The sequence below is a fragment of the Sminthopsis crassicaudata genome, chromosome 1, assembly GCF_048593235.1.
Source record: "Sminthopsis crassicaudata isolate SCR6 chromosome 1, ASM4859323v1, whole genome shotgun sequence".
In the NCBI taxonomy this organism is placed as follows: domain Eukaryota; kingdom Metazoa; phylum Chordata; class Mammalia; order Dasyuromorphia; family Dasyuridae; genus Sminthopsis; species Sminthopsis crassicaudata.
Window position 1 is genome coordinate 84263749 of NC_133617.1, and position 17636 is coordinate 84281384.

Sequence of the window (17636 nt, forward strand, 5' to 3'; positions counted from 1 at the left end):
ATAATTTATTCTATAACATAAATATTGTAAAAAAGAAACAACTCTGAAACACTTAAGAACTTTCATCAAATAAATGATCAACCATAATTCCAGAAGATTGATGAACAGGAATGCTGTCCACCTCATGACAAAGATGAAAAACTAATAAATAGAAGGAGAAACACATTTTTGGATCTTGCCAATGGGAGTGTATATTTTGCTGAACTATGCTTATATGAGTTTTGTATTAATTTTTAGAAAGCAGAAGAGAGAATTATTTTTAAAAATCTTTTAAGTCTAATATTTTAGTCTATTTGCAAAGATATCAGAATAAAAGATATTTTTTACACATACTCATCTCTCTCTCTCATTGACCTATTTTCCTCTGTGCCTGAGGCATCCTGTTAAGCATGTGAAGGATTTAGTCCTTACTTTCAAGATGCTTATATTTTAAAATGCAAGTACAGGCAAGTACTTATAAACATAAACTCTTTAATTTTTGAAAATAAAAATATGCTAATGAAGTTGATTTTTATTTTAAAGGTGACTCAATCTAGTGATTTGTTAAGTTTTTTTGATCAAAAACTAATACCATATAAAAAAATTCTTGTAGATAAGAAATTATTCCAAGATAAAGTAACAATTACTGCTATTTACAAATCATTTTAATGGTTTTCAAAGAACTTAAAAAACTATTTGTACCTCACAATAGTTCTTGGAATAGCCCTGGTGACCTCAGTTTGGAATATTCTTGTCCCATTAATTCCACTGATGAGTTTTTCCTGGAGCTTCCATTTTATAGACCGGCCTAGGTCGCCTTACCCTCATTCCCTTGCTACCCTTGTCCTTACTTCCTGAACTTCAGAACTTCAAAACCAAAACTAATTTATGTTACATGGACTTCATAATGTATTCATCTTGTCTCATCGAAGTATTGGGTTTGATGTATAAATACTGAGTGTTCCACATATCTTATTGCAGTTTGAATTTTAAGCTTTAATATGTTTAAGCCTTGATTAAGTTCCATAAATAAGTTCCACATGCACAAAATTTTTTGGAACATCCTGCATATGATAGAATAAATAATATCTTTCAATTATAAAAATAAATAATGGTACTGTCTAAGAATATTAATAAAATTATTTTAATTAACCTATTTTACCTGTAATATAAATTATTTACATTTGTTACATAAATTTAAAAATATTTTCTTTACCTTTTTATAAAATGGTTGGTCCTCTGGTGCTCTTGTTTTGAGGAATTCTTCACTATTGAACACTCTATGTTCATAATTAAGATGGTTTTTTACTTCTCTAATAAGAGAAAGTACATTATATGTCATGAAACATCTTAAAAATATATGAAACTTTTCCATAGTAACAGAACAACAGCTACTGAAAAATAAATACTTTGCAAATATTTTCTTCAGAAAGTCTAGCCCTACCTCCCAGTAACATGGTTTGGATGTAATTGAGTACTTGCTGTTTTCTAGTTGTTTCATGCACACTACATGACATTCTTACAAAAACAATAAGGTCATAAACTTCTCCCAGGTAAGGACTGTCCTTTCCTTTTCTTAATTTCCACTCTCACTTCAGTTAGTGCAAAGAGTTAGGAAATCAATGATCACTTATCTATTCAATATATTCTAAGATGACAGAACTGAGAATCTTTACTTATTTATGTATGTGTACACACACATATTTAACTTATATATTACAATATCTTACACATACACCATAAGTGTCAAACTCTTGATCTGTAGGCTACAAGCCCCACCTTCCCAACCATCTCAAGTACCTCCCAAACCAGATTAAAATGTAATTGGGAAATAATGAACAAAATACATAAAAATATAATACAAAATAAATAGCATTAACTTGTGATTTTCTAAGTTATCATGAGGCCAGGGATCTGTTACTATTTGAATTTAACAACACTGGAATATATGTCTAATTTATCATCTCTTTTAGACAGAGGGAAATCATAGAGCATGATTTTGGCTATTTGTGAATTAAGTACTTTAAGGTCTACAAAGCACGAACATATGTTAACTTATTTGATCTCTACCAAATACTAGGACTTTGGGTTATCTATAGGATGTTGTTTTTGTCTTTGTTTTTTTTCCATTGGGTTTCTCTGAAAAAGCCCAATTTTTAGCAATCTCAACAGTTTAAATGTTTTCCCCTTATTTTTAAAGATTCTAAATATAAAGTCATAATAGTTAAATCTATTTCCTCATTCCAGTCTGGATTTTTTAACTCTCTGAAAATTAAGTTCTTCCTTACACACATATGTGGACATATTGAGAGAAGTTAGAACAGTGTAATATAGTGGGAAGAATCCTAGAATTGGAGTCATTAAGACTTGGTTTCCAGGCCACTTACTAGTCATATGACTAAGTTGTAATAAAAGATAATACCTGTGCAATCTCCCTCATAGGAATTTTGTGAAATAAACCATTTATAATATATCTAATGTGATCTTATACATAAAGATACACTAAAAAAATCTTCTCTCATTTAATTTCTCTATATTTTTGTATGTAATTTATTTATAAAGTATTTATAAATTATTTATAATTTAATTTTTAAATTTATAAAGTAAATACTATTTAAAATACAGATAAGTCTCCTTCAGAGAATAACCAAAAACATGAGAAATGAACTAAAACCTGAACTGAATATACATTTATAAGTCAGAAACAGCATGAACTGTTTTATGTTGAAGAGTTAATTTTCTTTCGTAATAATGAATCATTATTGGGTTCAAAGAAATAAATATATAGTGAGCCAATCAACTAGCATCTATTATGAATCTACTATGTGCCAGTCACAGTGCTCAATGATGGGGATACAAATAATGCATAGCAAGCAAAGGTTAACAAAAGTTACGCGATGATAGTCATTTAGGGTATTTTGAAGTAAGAAACCTCTACAGTGGCATCCAGAGAAGTGACAGATCCCTCCTGGAACAGGACACAAAGTGACAGCAGGAGCTATCAGGACAGAGTACATCAAAGAGCCTGTTTTTCTTTGTTAGAGGACTTTGGTGGATGAGAAAGCATTACAGAATGAGAAAGGGAAGTGCTGGAAAAGAAAAGGAAGAACAGAGAGTTTGAAAAAAACAAAAGACCCTAGGTTCTCTGGCAAAGATTAATTTGATTGAAAAAAAAATTTCCAATAAATATTTAGACTGCATCATTTTTTCAAGTATTTAAAAGCATGCTTTTCTTTATAGAGCATAATTTGTACATCAAAAAGAAAAGCTGTGGATCCCTATACTGATCCAACAATGATTCCTGTATTAACTGATCATCTCAAAATAAATGTTATTTACTTTAGTTTTTTGTTCTACTTTACTAAATCTACTTCAGTACTGGATACTAATGGAAACTCAGATTCTTAATGATGATAACCATCAAAGAAAGAGACACAAAAAATATATGCAACAACAATGAAGCAGCAGAATGTTAATTCATATGACTCCGGTTAACTCAAATTTTCAAGGTTGGCTTATCCAGTTTTAGAATCATGAGTAAGTTTTACTTTTTCACTTGTTGAATGCCAATTACTAATTAGACCAATTAACTGACTGTTAGTATCTCTGCCCCCCAATGCCTCTGCCCTGTGCCAGGAAAGCGAGTCTACAGTAAATTCTTGAAGTTTGTATCAATGAGGCACAAGTTCCAACAATTCCAACACCAAACCAGAAAAGCTTCAAAAGAATGGCTCCAGCAATGAATTGTAAGTTCCCATTTATTAAGACATGGAGGTCTGTCTGCCCAAGAAAATCTTGGGACTAATCTGGGACAGTGAGAAAAGGGTTACAATGTCATATAATTTTGTTAATGCTTAACATTCATACTCAAAAGATCTGGTGAAGAAGAGATATGAAATTCACAATTAAAATGAATTTTTCTGACAAGGTTCCCCATTATCATGTACAGGATGTAATTACACGGTTTTTATAAAGAACACAGTTATAAGTGCATACCTGAAGATATTAACAATTAGTTGCAAAGTAATTTGCTGCATTTCAGAATTCTGTTTTTGTTGCCATGCCCTTCTACGTGCTTGGACCCCACTTAAATCTGTACTAGGCATTAGATGGGAGAGTTCTAGATCATAGTGCAGCTGAAGGCTTTCTACCCTAGAAGAAAAAAGGAGATTTTTGTGAAGAATATTACATTTTTAAAAATGTTTTATTTTTCCCCAATTACATGTAAAACAATTTTAAAATTCAACTTTTTTAAAGTTCTAAATTCCAAATTCTATCCCTGCCTCCCTCTCATCCTGGCCTTGAGTCAGTAAGTCTGTATTCAGATGTCATCAGTTCTTTCCCTGGAGGCAGACAGAATTTTTCATCAAGAGACCTATAAGATGGTCTTGTATCATTACATTGCTGAGAATAGATAAATCATTCACAGTTGGATAACATTATATTTTAATAAAAACTAGTATTATATTTAATAATAGCATTCTTTCACTTAAAGTCAGATAACTATTAAACTCTCTATTAAATACAGTAAGTCATAATGGCATAGAAATGTTTCCTGGTTTTCAAAAATGAAGATAGTGGGGCACTCGTTCAAACAACGTAGAAAGGTAGTAAGCAAAACCTTGGTGATGGTGCATGTCTACTTTCCAGAGATCAGCCTAAGTTTAGAGAGGCTCATCAATAACTTTGCCACAAGGTGATTAATTTTTTGGCCAGAGCAACTCTCAAAGACCATCTACTACATTATACTGGGGCTTCAATCAATGGAAGGAGTTCCCATACTTAATATTTCCAAAGTAGTACTAGTAAAGAAACAATATTGATTTTGTTTAATTATTTTACCAACATGAATTAAATTCCTATTACAAATAGCACTCCTGTTTCTTGGAAGACACACTTCCTGCCCTCAAAAGTGTTTATAATCTAATAATAGCAATATGGCCTTCTCTGGGAACAAACTGTTCACTTTCTAGACATAAATTAGCTATTTTGGTATTTTTGAGGGACATTCAAGGTCTTCAAGCAGAGGAGGAATCACTAAAGGAGTTCATTCCCTTTCAAAAACAAACAATTTACTTTTACAATGTGCACTGCTCATTATAGAATCTTCATTTGTAAAATGAGGTTAGATTTAAAATCTTCATAGTTTCTTCTAGTTATAAAATTCCATGATAGTGATTCAACAACTTAATTAAGTCAAGCAAAGAGATTCCTTCTGAAAAACTAATTATATTTAACCAAATTAAATGTTCTTTCATTGACTAAAAAGTTAACTTTAGTTTTTGGTTATAATGATATTATAGAGGAGGAGAAGGAGAAGAAGGAAAAGGAACAGGACTAATACATATTCTCAGAATACATGAGAAAAAAAGAACTATAAGATGCTCACCCTTTAATCTAGGCTACCTACATCTTAGCTCAGTTTTTATCTAGAACATGAGTGGGAAATGTCCAGCACGTAGGCCATAAAAGGCTGGTGAAGTCATTTGGTCTGGCCCTGTCAAGGTATCTGCAGGTAATGATGAATTGAAAACTAGATACAATACTCTCTTACTGCTTGAGTTCTACAAGTTGATAATTTTGTATGGCTCGTGAATGATGTTAGAAATATCCAAATGGCCCTTCCTAGGAAAAAAAAAAGGTTCCCTACCCCTGATCTAGAAGATCAGGTCCTATGAAAACCCTTTTTCTACCATCCCCTAACCTTTTTTGCCAAATCTCCTATTTCCTTTCCCTTCCCCCGGCTGGATGCTAACCTTCCATCTCCACACCTCTGGGACAGAACACAGAGTCCCTATTCTGTTCCAACTAATGTGCCCACTCGTTCAAATCCCTTGCCAGATGATATAATCTTCACACCACATGAATGAGCAAGAAGGCACCAAGTGTAATACTGACAATCAAATGAAAAACCATTTGGCCTTAATATCTGCCCTGCCACTGTGCCCTAAGTCTACCATACCTTACTAACTCATGCCCTTCAATAAAGATGACAAAATAAGAAAGAAAAAAGAAGAAAAATGATAAATATCTTCTTTTTTAAAAGGCTTTTAGTGAATTTATAGAAAAAGAAGATAAAGAAGATGATAAAAAAAGAAAATTATAAATGTTGGAGAAGTTATAGAAAAATAAGTATAACAATCTATTTCTGATGGAACTGTGAATTGTTACAATCATTTTTTTTTTTTTTTTTTTTTTTTTTTTTTGGCTGAGGCAGTTGGGGTTAAGAGACTTGCCCAGGGTCACACAGCTACAGTCTTGAAAGCAATTTTGGAGTCATACTCCAAAAGCCTTTAAACTATGCAAATCCTTGACTCAGTGATAGCACATGTTTTAAAAGAGACAAAGAATTATATATGCAAAAATATTTATTGTAACTCTTTTCATAATAGCCCCAAACTCTTGTGCTCACCTATTTAGGAATGACTAAACAAATTATGACAAACAAATATAATAGAATATCACTGTTCCATAAGATATGATAAAATAAGCAGTTTCAGAAGAAACTGGAACAGTTGATGAACCGATGCAGAGTGAAGTGAGTAGAATTAGTATATCAATTTCAACAATAAAAAAAAAAAGCAATTTTAAAGGACTTAAAAAAATCAACATAATCAACAATAACCAGGAGGGTTCAAAGATGAAGTATACCACCCATCTCAATGAAGTAAAGGCCTTAAAAAGCAGAAAGATACAGATTTTTAGATGTGGGCAATGTAAGAATTTGTTTGCTACGCATACATGTGAGTGTTTCATTTGTCTTTTTAATGAAATTAAATTTGGAGAAAACATGAACACTTGTAAAACATTTAGAAAGACATGATCAAGTGACCAAAATTATACAAAAGTGCTAGATTCTTCATAATCGTTGATAACAAATCATTGAAATACAAACCTCAGAATCTCCTTGAGAATTTAAACAAAAAGTTGTAATCAATGCATGATTAAAGATAAAACTTTTCACCTACATAAGTCAAGCATGATGACAATCTATAAAAATCTAAGAACAACCTTTCTGAAAGATGTTTTGAATGTCTTCCTCGTTTTAAACTTATAATACGATGTGAAATGGAGATCTTTCAAAGCATTGAGAGTCAATGGCAGTAATAAAAACCAAATGAAAATAGAAAATACTTCTCATTCCTATTGTGCTATCCGCTACCGGAATTGTCCCTAAAAGGCTTTTAGTGAGTTTACAGAAATTAGCTTTGAAGCCAATACTTTCATTCTGTTATAAAAATTAATCACTTTATCTACTTATGGAATAGTTTCATGAAATACTAGACATAAAAGAACAACAGAAAGTGGCTTGTCCCGGGCCTTTTTCTGAGGACCATCAAAATGAAAGATTAGATGAATGAAATTAAAAATGATAATAATAATCAGAAGAAAGGCACTGTGGTGGTATGTGTGGATAGAGTTGGACTGAGGGTCAAGAAAGCCTGTTTCCAAGTGTTGCCTCTGAATCATATGGGCAATGAACCCCTGGATAAGTCATTTAACCTCATAGCTTCATTGGGAATTCTTACAGCTATTTGCTGTAGAAAAATTGTTCATAGACATCGATAGAAGGAATATCCTCATAGGGAATTCTGATACCAGTGAAATCACAATCTGAACCAAATAATATTAACCAATCTTATAACCTATTATAATAGTATGCATACAGAATCCCAGGAAACTTTTCCAAAATCCTCTTAATTTCAGTCCCTTCTCTCTCTTAATTACTTCCTATCTATAGCTTGTTTATGTGGATTTGTTTGTATGTGGTCTCTCCCATTAGATTGTAAGCTTCTTGAGGACAGAGACTACCTTTTGATTTTTTTTTTTTTTTTTTTTTTTTGGTATCCTCAGCATTTAGCACAATGCCAGGCACATAGAAGGAGCTAAATAAATATTTTCTGACTTTCTGACATGTTATGCATCACATTATATATAAAAATATATAACATTTACTTAATATCTGACAGATGATATATACAGAACAGAAAACATAATGTATATATAAAGGGAATAAGTATGTTTGTTTACTAATGAACTTTAAAATCATATAGAGTTTTATACTTTTCAAATAATTTTCAAATCTACAAAATTCCTTCTTATGACAATCACATGGGTTAAATAGGGCAAGGATTATGTTTGCATCTTCAAGAGAAGGCTAAAAAGATAACATCATACTGTGAATTAGTTTTAGATCCAGGAATAGAACATAAGTCCCTGAGCTCTAATTCATTGACACTGTCCATTGAACCCCATGGTTTCTGCAGCAATATGGGCGTGATCTACTAATATGTTTTATTGGCAATTCTTTCTATGTGGCAACAGTGCAGTTTTGGGAGACAAAAAGCTGTCCACAGCTTCCATCTTGGAATTTCGCAGTTGGCATTTTGTGTTGTACCTTTTCATTCGCTGCTAATGTCAGACAATATTCTTTAAATAGTCAGGATGCATTATGTTTCCTGTATGCTACATAGAGCACATTTTCACTATCAATGCCCGTGATTAATGGTGATGGATATATACTTGATTGTGCTTTAGTGACGACTTGCATTATTTATTAGAACATCTGACAAGCTGGCCATAGAAAATGGAGTTAGCCTTTGAATATTCTCCATATAGGGAACCTATAATTACATCATAGACTCTATCTTACATCTGGTTAGGACTGATAAAAGATTTCAAGGGCCCGTTTAAAAAAAAAAAAAAAAATCAGTTAGCAAGATAATTCAGAAAAACCATTGAGTTTTTAAAAGTTAAACACTTCAAATTGGATAAAACATAGGAAAGAACCCTCAAATCAATATTTTTAAATGGTGATATTATAAAGTAATATTTACACCCTAGTACATAGTTTAGAAAGTAAACAGGAAATGGAAATAGGGCAGTACACAGCAAAGGGCCTTCCTAGAAATGTTAATAATACAAGAATCTAGATCCTTTCTAATAAATTCTCCTTCCTTGTCTATTCTCCCATAAACACAGATACCTACTACAAGCAAGACATTTAGAAATTCTTTCCTTCAACACATACTAATTGGCTACCTAATTAGCTACTAAATACCTACTAATAAGGCATTGTGCTAGTTAGATACCAAGATGAAAATGTCATCATCTGCTATCAAGAAACTTAAAATATAGTAGGAGATTTGCAAAACAATGTTGTAACACAAGGCTTAAAACAGAATGTAGAAACTGGGTAAGAAAGGCATAAGCAAAGAACTCCTTCCTCTTCTTCAGAAGAAGTAATATCAAATGGACATTATGAACTGGAAAAGCTTTATGGAAGAAGCAATATTTTATCTGGGCCTTAAAAACCAGAAAAATTTCCAATGAGGAAGATTCACAGGGGGCCTGAAGGGAAGAAGGTAAGTTCTCCATAGAGAAAATAACATAAGCAAAAGACTCTGGGGTTAGAAAGAGATAGGAAGGATAAGGCAATAGAGGAGCTGATTTTAGTGAGTGCTGAGAACAGAGGTATATGGGAATACTGAGAAATAAGATTAAGTTAATTCCCAAACTACAGGGAACTACAAATGCCAACATGAGGAGTTTTTACTTTTATTTTGAAAGCAATGGAAAGCCATCCATAATCAAAATGACATTCTGAAAAGATTACTCTGTCAGCATGTCCAAGATGAGCTGGAAAGGGAACAGCTGAAGGAAAGGAGACTTGAAGCTCAGGTTTGAGAGAGGAGACAAACATGATTCTAGTTCTGCATAAATAGGGAAATGATAGGTACCATTGGGAGAAATAGAATAAGGAAAAGCTAGTTTTAGAGAAAGATAAGTTATACATGCTGAATTTGAGTTAAGAGATGAGACAACCAGGTAGAATTAGTCACCTGGAGATCAGAAAGGCAATGCTAGCTAAAGCTTCGAAGAACTATAGAGATGGAAAGATATTCATCTTTTCTGACCACTAAGGAACAATTTAGTGTTAAATACTTTACCAAATACTTAGAATTTTAGACCAACACTAGAATTATAGAAACAATTTTTTAGAATTTTTCACAAATTAAAAATAAAAGCTAGTAATTTATAAATTCAGAAAACATGCCCCAAATCATATGACCATAAAATCTAAAATTTAAAAAAAAAAATTTTTTTCTAACTTTTCAAATATAACATTACCACTTTACCTTTGAATGAATGTCTGAGCAGCTTGCAAAGGGATGTCTGGAATATCAATATCATTATCATCATCCTCCAAGGATTTGGAATAGGTAATGTTTCCATTGTCAATATTTATTAAGATTAAGCCATCTGCTTCCTTTTAAATAAATATTAAAATCAAAGGTTACTTTTTAATGAATTATTTTCATATAAAACTTAGAAAATTCAAATGCAATACATTTTGCTGTCAAGAATTCAATTTTATCAAAGTAATGTAACTATCTTTAATTCATACACTTTTGCATATCTGACATTTTCTTCCTGAAAAGTTAATAATATATCAGAAGCTGTTGATAGCAGTAGCACAATTGAACTCCTCTGAACAGGGAGAAGAGATTCTAATAAGTGCTTGCAATAGATTTTTTTTTAACCAATTCAAATCCTATAATCTTATCCACCAAATCCAGCTGAGTGCATTTTTGATAACTTGAAATGTATTCAAATCTTCTTTTGTCTGCAACTGATGTCTAAAGTGGCAGAACATCCTTCTTAGCAATACCCAAGTTCTCTTTCCATCTTTCTGGATGTAGAAAACACACAAGTACAGTATACAGAGTACTAAATAATTAATTAAGATTAATTAATCAAATGGATTAATTACATAAAGATATAGAATAAATAAATTTTATTTTAAAAGAACTGTATTGTGTTTACATAAAAAAATCAGTGAGAATCATTGGTAAACACAAGCTACTTGCTCACTTCTTATTTCTATATTTCCTAAAGATCAATTGTATAAATATTAGAGAAATCTGCAAATTAAATTATTTGTGGTATATAGCTCCATACTTCTACAAACTTTTAAAATGTTTAGAATCATTCTGGTTCAGAAGTCTCAAATAAGGTAATATTTTCAAATGGTATATACACTAGCTTTCAACCCTTTTTTTTTTTTCCTGGCCTCACCAGTTCTGGGAAGTATAACCAAAAGTAAATCTGGAAACTAAATAGAGGTGTTCTTTGTCTTTTTGTTGGTAGTGGGGGCTGGAGGGGAAAGAACCACACACATAACTGTTTAGATAATATAAATATCTCTAAGATGCAATTGGAATTCAACTTGGTTCCTTCCTCTGGCACAAGACTATTGGTAAATAAAATCAGAAAACCAAATCCAGAACTTTTCTAGTTAAAACATTTGTCTTCACTTCTGAAAGTTTCCAGTAATAATATATGTAAGATCCTTCTCCTAAAAAGATTTACTTAACTACAGCCAGTTGGAATTAACCATCAGTGAGGAAAAAAAAAAGCAAAAACAGTCTTCCTTTCTGAAAATTGGAGACTGGGTGTTGCTCACTTAGGACTAAAAATAGAAACAGCACATTAATACTCTGCTATTCTGCTGCTTTTTTTTTTTCTTTTACTACCCACACTAGATGACGTCTTTTAGTTTCTTCCATTAGTATTTGAATAGCCTTTTCTTGATGCATAATTTTTTCCCCTAGTGAATCATGCATTTCAGCACCAACATTTAACTACAGTCAATTATCCCAATCACTCATTTCCTTAAGTATAACTAGCACTAGACATACCTCCTGTAGACAAAGCTAGCTGGTAATAGCACTTAATGACTTCATAACTATGCTACCAACCAATCCCAGTAAATTTTTTAAAAAATATACTGACTCATACTTATATATGGTATTTTTAAGTGTTAAAAAGAGCACTTTCCCCATAAAAACTATTTGAGGTATATAAAACAAGAATTGTTACCTCAGTGTTATAAAGGCTCAAAGAGGTTAGCTGATTCTCCCCCCCCCCATAGCTAAGTTAATAAGTGTAGAACTAGAATTACAACTCAGTCTGACTCCATGTCAAATGCTCTGATGTCAAACTGCCCTTCCAATTTATCTTCTCTCCTCTTTAGGGTAATCCCATAACCTGCTCAGCAGCCTGAGATATAAAAATATAATCTATCTTGTCAAATACAAAAGATGCTATAGAACTTTCATTTTTAAATATTTTTTTAAAAAAATAACACAGGCTTAATGTCTATATTTTTTAACAGCAAAGGGCTTTTGATCAGATCTAGATGGTTTGTGGAATGGAATTAATTTGTAAGTATACTTTTACACTGTTTATAGATACATACAAAACAACAACAATCACATTAGCAATACATGCTATAGCTTCAACTAGGGAAAAAATGGAAAGAGGAAGAAATTTAAATTAAAATTCAGTAAAAAGCTAAGATAATATAGAAGATATTCCATCAGATAATATGGAAGTGAGACAATGAAAGGCTCTATCAAACTACAAGCTTTAAAAAGGTTTGACTTTCCAAAGTCAAATCCTTCCCTGGTCCATCACTGATAAATGAAAAAAAGAAAGGAGTGGGATAGAGAAGAAGTCATGTTTATTCAAAGCAGTTCAGGAACTCTACTTGAAACTTGCAGAATCTTTTAAACAATTCTTTACAAGAAAATAAGTAACTTGAGTAAAACTCACTTGGAATGTTATATATTGAAGTGAATATAAACAGATTTAAAATGCATGTAATATAATACTACTCAACTATCAAAAGCAAAAAATAGGGATTGATTTATATAGCATAATTAATTCATATTACTACATGCTTTCATTGCTATGGCTAATTATATTACAATCAGTTTCTGTAATACAAAGGGGTAAATTTTGGTTCACATTTCTAAAATTGTTCTGAAAATATGCTTAAATTAGCCTTACAAGATGATAATCATCCCTCCCCGTCCTCACAGAAACTGTCTTCTGAAAAGGTCCACATCCTTTCAAATATATTATTAATTCATGAGGCCTAACATTATTGTTCATTGTACTTAAAAGATAGTCCGACATTCTGATCTCACCTTGCTAACTTCTTCAAAGTGATCAAGATGACAACCCATAAGGAAAGATGTAGGAGCCATTACAAAGTCCAGCATCTGACCAGAAAGAATGGGTACAAAGGTATGCTGCCACTGAATAGGGTGAAGATACAACATAAAGCACTCAGCAATGAGAGTGAGCAGAGCCCAGTCCGAAGAGAAAAAGACAATCCGTTGTTCAGTTAAAATGCAGGTTATGATCTAAGGAGAGAAAAATAGTTTTGAGAATATACTATTTCACTGGTGAAGTCTTAAATGGAGATTCCTGGCTCAGGCTATTTTCATTGGCAGTTCTCTATACCTGGAAACTCTCCCTCCCAGCCCCTACCTCCTGACTTCCTTTAAATTCCACTATAATCCTAACTTCTAAGATTTTCCCAGTCCCTCTTAATGTTAGTGCCTTCTCTCTGTGGATTATCTCCAAATTACCCAGTCTCTTATTATATATAGTTGTTTTTGTGTTATTCCCCATTAGATTGTGAGTTCTTTGAAAACGGACTGTTTTTTGCCTTTCTTTCTATTCCTCGGACTTAGCAGAGAGTATGGCATAGAAGAAACTTAATATCTGATCTGATTTTAAGTAAATACAAGATGTTTGACAAAAATAGTACTTTGTAAATATTAATTAAATAAGTATAGGCTATATCCTAACACTTTGTGACAAGAATAGTTTTAAAATACCCACAAACACACATGTATGTATGTGTGTGTATATATATATACATATATATATATATATATATATAAAAAATATATACATATACATATGTACGTATGTATGTGTGTGTATATATATATACATAATTTTAAACAAAAGAATCTAGAAATGTAAGATGCTGAACTAATCACAAAGATAAGGAATAGCCTGTTTACCATGGACAAGCAAGATATAAACTTTTCATAGAATTATGTAATCTTAAGAGATGGGAGGGCTTTCAGATGTCATTTAGTCCAAGGTATATCCAAAACGAATACTCTCTACAGTTGTACTTCTCAAAGAGGTTTTAGGACGTCTTTGAATTCTTAAAAATACTGAGGATCCCCAAAGACTTTCTGTTTATACAACACTAGAAATTAACCATATAAGATTATAAACACATTAGAAATCAATTGATATTTATTAAGATATTTTAGTATTATTAAGAAAATGGTTTTGACCTCACAGACCCCAGGAAACAGTCTCTGGGACACACTTTGAGAAATACTGCAGTATAATATCCTCAACAAATATCCAACAGCCTTTGCTGGATTTGAAATAAAAACTAACATTTATTCAGTTTTGAGGTTTACAAAGTGCTTTTCAAATATCATCTTATTTGATCTTAACAACAATCCTGAAAGATAGATATTAGGGATAAAAATCCTTGTTTTACAGATGAAGCAGACAGAGTTTAAATGATTTGTGTGTGATCATACTGCTACTAAGTGTGTGTCAGGATTTGAACTCAGATCTTCCTAATCCCAGGTGGGAGGCTCCATCCATTGTGTCACCTAGCTGCTTCTATATAACTCTTTACTCTTCAGGCAGCCTGTTTACTTTCTAGATAATTCTAATTATTTGGATTTATTTCCTCACAGTAAATATAATCCATCTTCCTACAATTTTTTTCTCATTAGTTTAATTTTGCTTCTTGAACTTCATGCAAAACCCATATAATCTCTCTACCACACAAAGGCGTTTCAAATACTTGAAGACAACCATCAAGTCTTTTCTCTATGTTAAATTTCTCCAGTTATTTCACCCATATCTTTTATGGTCTGGTTCGTTCTGATCAGAGATATTCTCTTGATCTGCCTGAGTTCCACCATTTTTCAGATGGCAGACAACAGCAAAGTTCTTAAGTCAAGATTCTAGTTTCAGGTAATTATTCTTCCTGCTCTTTCCCCAATACTGAAGAATACAATTATCCTTCCTCCATCCTTTCCCCCCAATACCATGAAACCTCACTGGCAAACACAAATTTTTAACTACAAACTATCTCTAAATACATTGTGAAGATAATTACCTGGCTGCTTAAAAAAAAAAAAAAAAAAAAAAAAAGCTTAAGTGCTTTTAAAATAAGGAATTAGTACAAAGATAAATATTCAGGTTTAGTTCTGATTTCCACTGAGTGTTTACTCTGACATACCAAGGACCTGACATCAAAACTGTATCAAACATTCAAGGCAATTCCAAAAGACTTGTGATAGAAAGAACCATCCATATCCACAGAGAGAACTATGGAGACTGAATGACTGTGGAGACTGAATGTGAATCAAAGCAGTGTTTTCACCTTTGTGTTGGCAGTGTTGTAGTTCATTGGTTTTTTAAAAAATTCTTTCTTGTGGTTTTTTTTTTCCCTTTTGACCTAATTTTTCTTGCACAGTGTGACAAACATGGAAATATGCTTAGAAGAATTGCATGTGTTTAACTTATGTTGGATTGCTTGCTGTCTAGGAGAGGAGGGAGGAGGAGAGTGGGAGAAAAATTTGGAACACAAGGTTGTACAAAGATGAATGTTGAAAACTATCTTTGCATGTGTTTGGAAAAATAAAAATCTATTATTTAAAAAATCACAATAAAACTGTATCAAACTACCAGTGGGAACACTTCTAGCCCTAAAATGCTATGACTAATTAATAATTAGACTTTACTATTATCACATCTAACCACCTTTTGAATCCCCCCAGTGCAGAATACCACAACCTGGTTATTTGCAAATAAGTTATAGACTGAATGTTTGAATGCAGGGCTGGGAGTTCTTAGTTGTGATAATACTAGAATCATGGGATTTTAAGTGAGGGTCTCAGATTTTATCTAGTCCAAGTATCTGCTTTACAGACGAGGAAACTGAGATTTAGGGAGGTTAAATAATACAACAGAACAATACTGATGCTGCATTAATATAGTGAAAATGGGATTTGACTAGCTTTTTTTTTTTTTTAAAGATGCTTACCTGTAGTACTTTCTCAGGTTTGAAGCACAGTAAGGGAAGGTGAAGATCCAGGTCTATAATGGGGCTATCAGGATCTGCCCGTGAAGGAAATACTACCTGTAGTGGCTTCATGTTAAATACCTGGGGAAACCAATAGTAAGATTTAAACTGATGTTATGACTCAGTAGTTTCTTAATGATAAACATGGCAGTTTACAAATAAAAAAATAAAGAAAATCTAAAGCAACAAAATCTCTCTAATTTACTGGTAAGGGAGTAAGGGGGATTTCCCTGCATTAAAAGATATTTCTAAAAAAAAAAAATTCTAAACTAATTTCTAAATAAATATACAAAATACTATTATATCATATGCATGATCAAATAATAATATTTGTTCAATCCCCATTAACATGTTAGCTCCTTGGGGAAAAAAAAAAAAAAGATTTTCCCTTGTTGTTGTAGTATATTCCTGGCACTCAGCACAGTGCCTAACACAAAATAAACACTCATAAAATGACTGGGTATTAGCTGGGTGATTCAGGCACATGCATTAATTCAAAATAACCTGACTAATGTGTCATCAAATAGAAGTCTTTGAAAATCTGCTCTAATGGGTCAAAATAATTTATAACTGCTATATCGATTGTTGGCATGCAAAAGAATTCTCCTAAAGGACTTAAAGAACAAGTTGTATATGTTCTATAAATATTTACATTTTATTGACTTGCTTAGTAAATCCTTTCTTGCATAGAGAGAGCAAAAGTAAGCTTACTTACAGATTACCTGCTTGTCCAAATTATCATAAAATCAGTGAAGTTCAAATTTATCAAATTACTATGTTCCTGTTTCAATTATAAAGGCCATTTAAAACTTCTTGAAAACATATTCAATCTAAAAAAAGTTGTAAGAATGAAAGTGTAATGCACTATAAAAATATTTACAAATTTCTTTTAGAAAGAAAAAATGTCAAAAAAGCTCATTGTTAATTCATCTGACAGAGATGAGAGATAGTTTGCTTGATGAAGTTCAATTTCACATTAGAAAACTTCAGCTAGAAACAATTGAGTATTTAATTCAGTTATAGCACAATAGGAACAACTATACAAGGAAGGGTTCCCAATAACAATGTATTCAGAATCTTGTTTTATATGTCATCAGGGAAAAAAAGAATTCAAAAGATGAAACAAAGTGAAATATTACCATATATGGCCTACCAGTGGTTAATCACAAAGCCTAAGTAGAAACTATCCTTGTAGATGAGAAGAAAAATTCCTGAATAGTTTCCCACATAAAAAAAAAAAAAATTATGATGCACAATGGGAGACACTGCTTAACTTCTTCCCAAATTTTTCATTTAACATCACGTAGACATAGATTTTGGTAAACCTACATTTTCAATTTAAGTCTCACAATGTTAATAAGCACAGGGGCACTGTACAGTTCTCCCTCTGGTTACATTTATCAAGGAATCTGAAATGAACTTAAAATAAGCATTAGCTTCCTTTTTTGGAAGTAATGTTTTAATCTCAGTCGAATATTGTTTAGAAAAAAATAAACCAACAATAAACATGGAGGGATTTTATACTCTGCTCTTTTCAGTCAATTGAGTAACCAGTTTAAGAGAGGAAAAAACATAAAGAATGCTATGGAAAATTGTTAGAAGTGTGCTGATTTTCTTCGCATATTTGCATTAAGAACATTCTTAATATATTTGTAGATAATTTTCATAA

General features: G+C 32.0%; 1 protein-coding gene across 3 annotated transcripts in view; it reads right to left on the reverse strand.

Annotated features, from left to right (window-relative positions):
• The window catches only part of DENND3 (DENN domain containing 3), a 118843-nt gene that overhangs the window by 54184 nt on the left and 47023 nt on the right, over positions 1–17636 (reverse strand). For all 3 annotated transcript variants that reach the window (XR_012481586.1, XM_074264668.1, XM_074264667.1), the window contains exons 6-10: positions 15929–16048; positions 12975–13193; positions 10119–10249; positions 3976–4131; positions 1196–1292 (exon numbers count right to left, since the gene is read on the reverse strand). Coding sequence is in view for 2 of the 3 variants with exons in the window: in XM_074264668.1 (XP_074120769.1) it covers positions 1196–1292; positions 3976–4131; positions 10119–10249; positions 12975–13193; positions 15929–16048 (723 nt within the window). In the remaining variant the exon portion in view is untranslated. The remainder of the gene's footprint in view (positions 1–1195; positions 1293–3975; positions 4132–10118; positions 10250–12974; positions 13194–15928; positions 16049–17636) is intronic.